Source organism: Eptesicus fuscus, chromosome 1 (assembly GCF_027574615.1).
Source record: "Eptesicus fuscus isolate TK198812 chromosome 1, DD_ASM_mEF_20220401, whole genome shotgun sequence".
NCBI classification, from domain to species: domain Eukaryota; kingdom Metazoa; phylum Chordata; class Mammalia; order Chiroptera; family Vespertilionidae; genus Eptesicus; species Eptesicus fuscus.
In genome coordinates, this window is record NC_072473.1 from 98,081,206 (window position 1) to 98,083,901 (window position 2,696).

At 41.7% G+C, this 2,696-nt stretch overlaps 1 protein-coding gene across 1 annotated transcript; it reads left to right on the forward strand.

The window, feature by feature from the left end:
- Nucleotides 1-1,052: 1,052 nt before the first annotated feature.
- Nucleotides 1,053-2,411, forward strand: LOC103301849 (zinc finger and SCAN domain-containing protein 21). The gene is given in 3 exon segments (XM_054719695.1): nucleotides 1,053-1,464; nucleotides 1,467-1,844; nucleotides 1,951-2,411. Coding segments are annotated over 3 exon segments (1,251 nt in total).
- Nucleotides 2,412-2,696: the final 285 nt, after the last annotated feature.

Sequence of the window (2,696 nt, forward strand, 5' to 3'; positions counted from 1 at the left end):
AAATAGCAGACAATATTGTGAAAATGTACCACAGCTTTTTTTTTTTTTAAAAGATTTTTAAATTTATTTTTACAGAGAAGAAAGGAGAGGGAGAGAGAGAGAAAAACCTTGATGTGAGAGGGAAACATTGATCAGCTGCCTCCTACACACCCACTAGCTTGTTCTCTTCAAAATCTCCCTACATTTCTGTCAAGTGCTCTGTCAATGTATTGTTAGGTCCGTACATGTTATTGATGATCTTCTTGCCCAATTTTTCCTTTGATCAATGTATCATATCTTTATTTATTCCTTATGATGTTTTAGCTTAATTTATATTTTGTCATATATTAAGATATCTATCTTAGCTTTATTTTGATTCATAATTGCCTAGCAGTATTATTTACCCATTTTAAAAAATCTTTGTCTTAATTTTAACAATATTTTTGTATTTTCAGAATACCTTTTAAAATTTTTTTCAGAGAACTTCTGTAGTTTAGTTGCCATAATTAACCAATTTATATTTATTTACAGTTTTATTAAGGCTCATAGTTGCCATCTTATTATACACTGAGTGGCCAGATTATTATGATCTCTGAATGCATAATAATCTAGCCACCCAGTGTATATCCTATATAATAAAAGGCTAATATGCATATTGTCCCCTCAACCAGGAGTTTGACCAGCAGGCAGGCCAGCCAACCGCCCATGTCCCCTCCCCCTGGCCAGGCTGGCCAGACCCCACCCATGCACAAATTCATGCACCGGACCTCTAATATATATACATATACTGAGTGGCCAGATTATTATGTTATTATGCATTCAGAGATCATAATAATCTGGCCACTCAGTGTATATTTTCCATCTATTATACTTTCTTTTTTTTTCTTTATTCATAAATTCTACTGCATGAATCGATTTTCACTCTTTGTTCTGCTGCTTTAAAATGTATACATTTTGTACTGTGACTCTGAATCATGGTTGAGCCTGTAGCCCTGAAGAACCGGAAACCCAAAGGAACAAATATGCCTTCTACAAAGGGCCCCATCTTTAGTGAGGCTGTTTCTGGAGTCCATATGATGACCAAGGTACTGCGTGTGGCCACAGGTCTGGACCCTAGGCCTCTAGAGGAGCAGGTGGAGCCTGTGATTGTGAAAGTTGAAGAGGAGGAGGAGAAAGATAAGTGCTTTCCTAGCCTGGAGATGTTCAGCCAGTGTTTCAGGCAGTTTGAGTATCATGACATACTTGGCCCCTGTGAGGCCCTGAGTCAGATCCATGTGCTCTGCTGTGAGTGGCTGAGGCCCAAGATCTATACCATGGAGCAGATCCTAGAGCTTCTGGTGCTGGAGCAGTTCCTGAACATCCTGCCCCAGGAGCTGCAGGCCTCGGTACAGGAGCACTGTCCAGAGAGTATTGCAGAGGCTGTCACTCTCCTGGAAGACCTGAAGTGATAACTGGATGAACCATGACAGCAGGTTTCATCTCCTCCAATGAACAGAAACAGGCATGGGAGAAGATGTTTACTTCAGGAACAGCAAAGCAATCCCTGAGCAGCACCCAGCCACAGTCTGTGGCAACAAGTCCCAAATATGAACCTTGAGGACCCTTGTACGTCCAAGAGACTAGTGAAGAGCAGGATTTCACTCCAGAGCTAAGACAGAATCAAGATTGTAAATTGATCACCCAGAATGAAGAATCAGCAGATATGCAGAAAAGTTCTGAGGAATCTCATGCAGAAGAATTCAAAAAGGATATTACTCCCATGATTATTGCCAATAAATTTGAGGCCAGGTTAGAAAGACAGTGGGTAAACCTTGAAAAAGAAAGAGGAACAAAAACCCCTTTCCTAGACAAAGATTCCAAGAAAGGTAGAGAATTAATGCCTACTAAACCCGTTCCAAGAGAGAGATGTTACATATGTGCTGAGTGTGGAAAAGCTTTTAGCAATAGCTCAAATCTTACTAAACACTGAAGAACACACATTGGGAAGAAACCCTAAGTATGTACCAAATGTGGGAAAGCCTTCAGCCACAGCTCAAACTTTACCCTTCATTACAGAACACACTTGGTGGAATGGCCCTATGACTATAAGTGTGGAAAAGCCTTTGGTCAGAGCTCAGATCTCCTTAAACATCAGCGAATGCATACTGAAGAGACACCATATCAGTGTAAAGATTGTGGGAAAGCTTTCAGTGGTAAAGGCAGCCTCATTTGACACTATTGAGTATATACTGGAGAGAAACCTTATCAGTATAATGAATGCGGGAAGAGCTTTAGTCAGCATGCAGGTATTAGTTCTCATTAGAGACTCCACACTGGAGAAAAGCAATATAAATTTAAAGCATGTGTAAAAGCCTTCAACCACAGCTTCAATTTTAATAAACATCATAGAATCCATACGGAGAAAAGGCCTATCCTATATAATAAGAGGCTAATATGCAAATAGACCCAACGGTGGAACAACTGAACAACCAGTTGCTATGACATGTGCTGACCACCAGGGGATGCATGTGGGTGATGGCGGGCATCAGCAGCAGGTGGCAGAGCATGGAACATGGTGGGTGTCAGCCATGGCGGGATAGTGGAGCAAGTGAGCAGGGGTGCCAGACCAAGGTGGGGCACCGGTCACTGTCATTGGAGCAAGCCTCTGGTGGTTACTGAAAATTCTTTGCTCCCTCATGCCACAGTCCCACCTGGCACTTGCACCTGCTGCTGGTGCT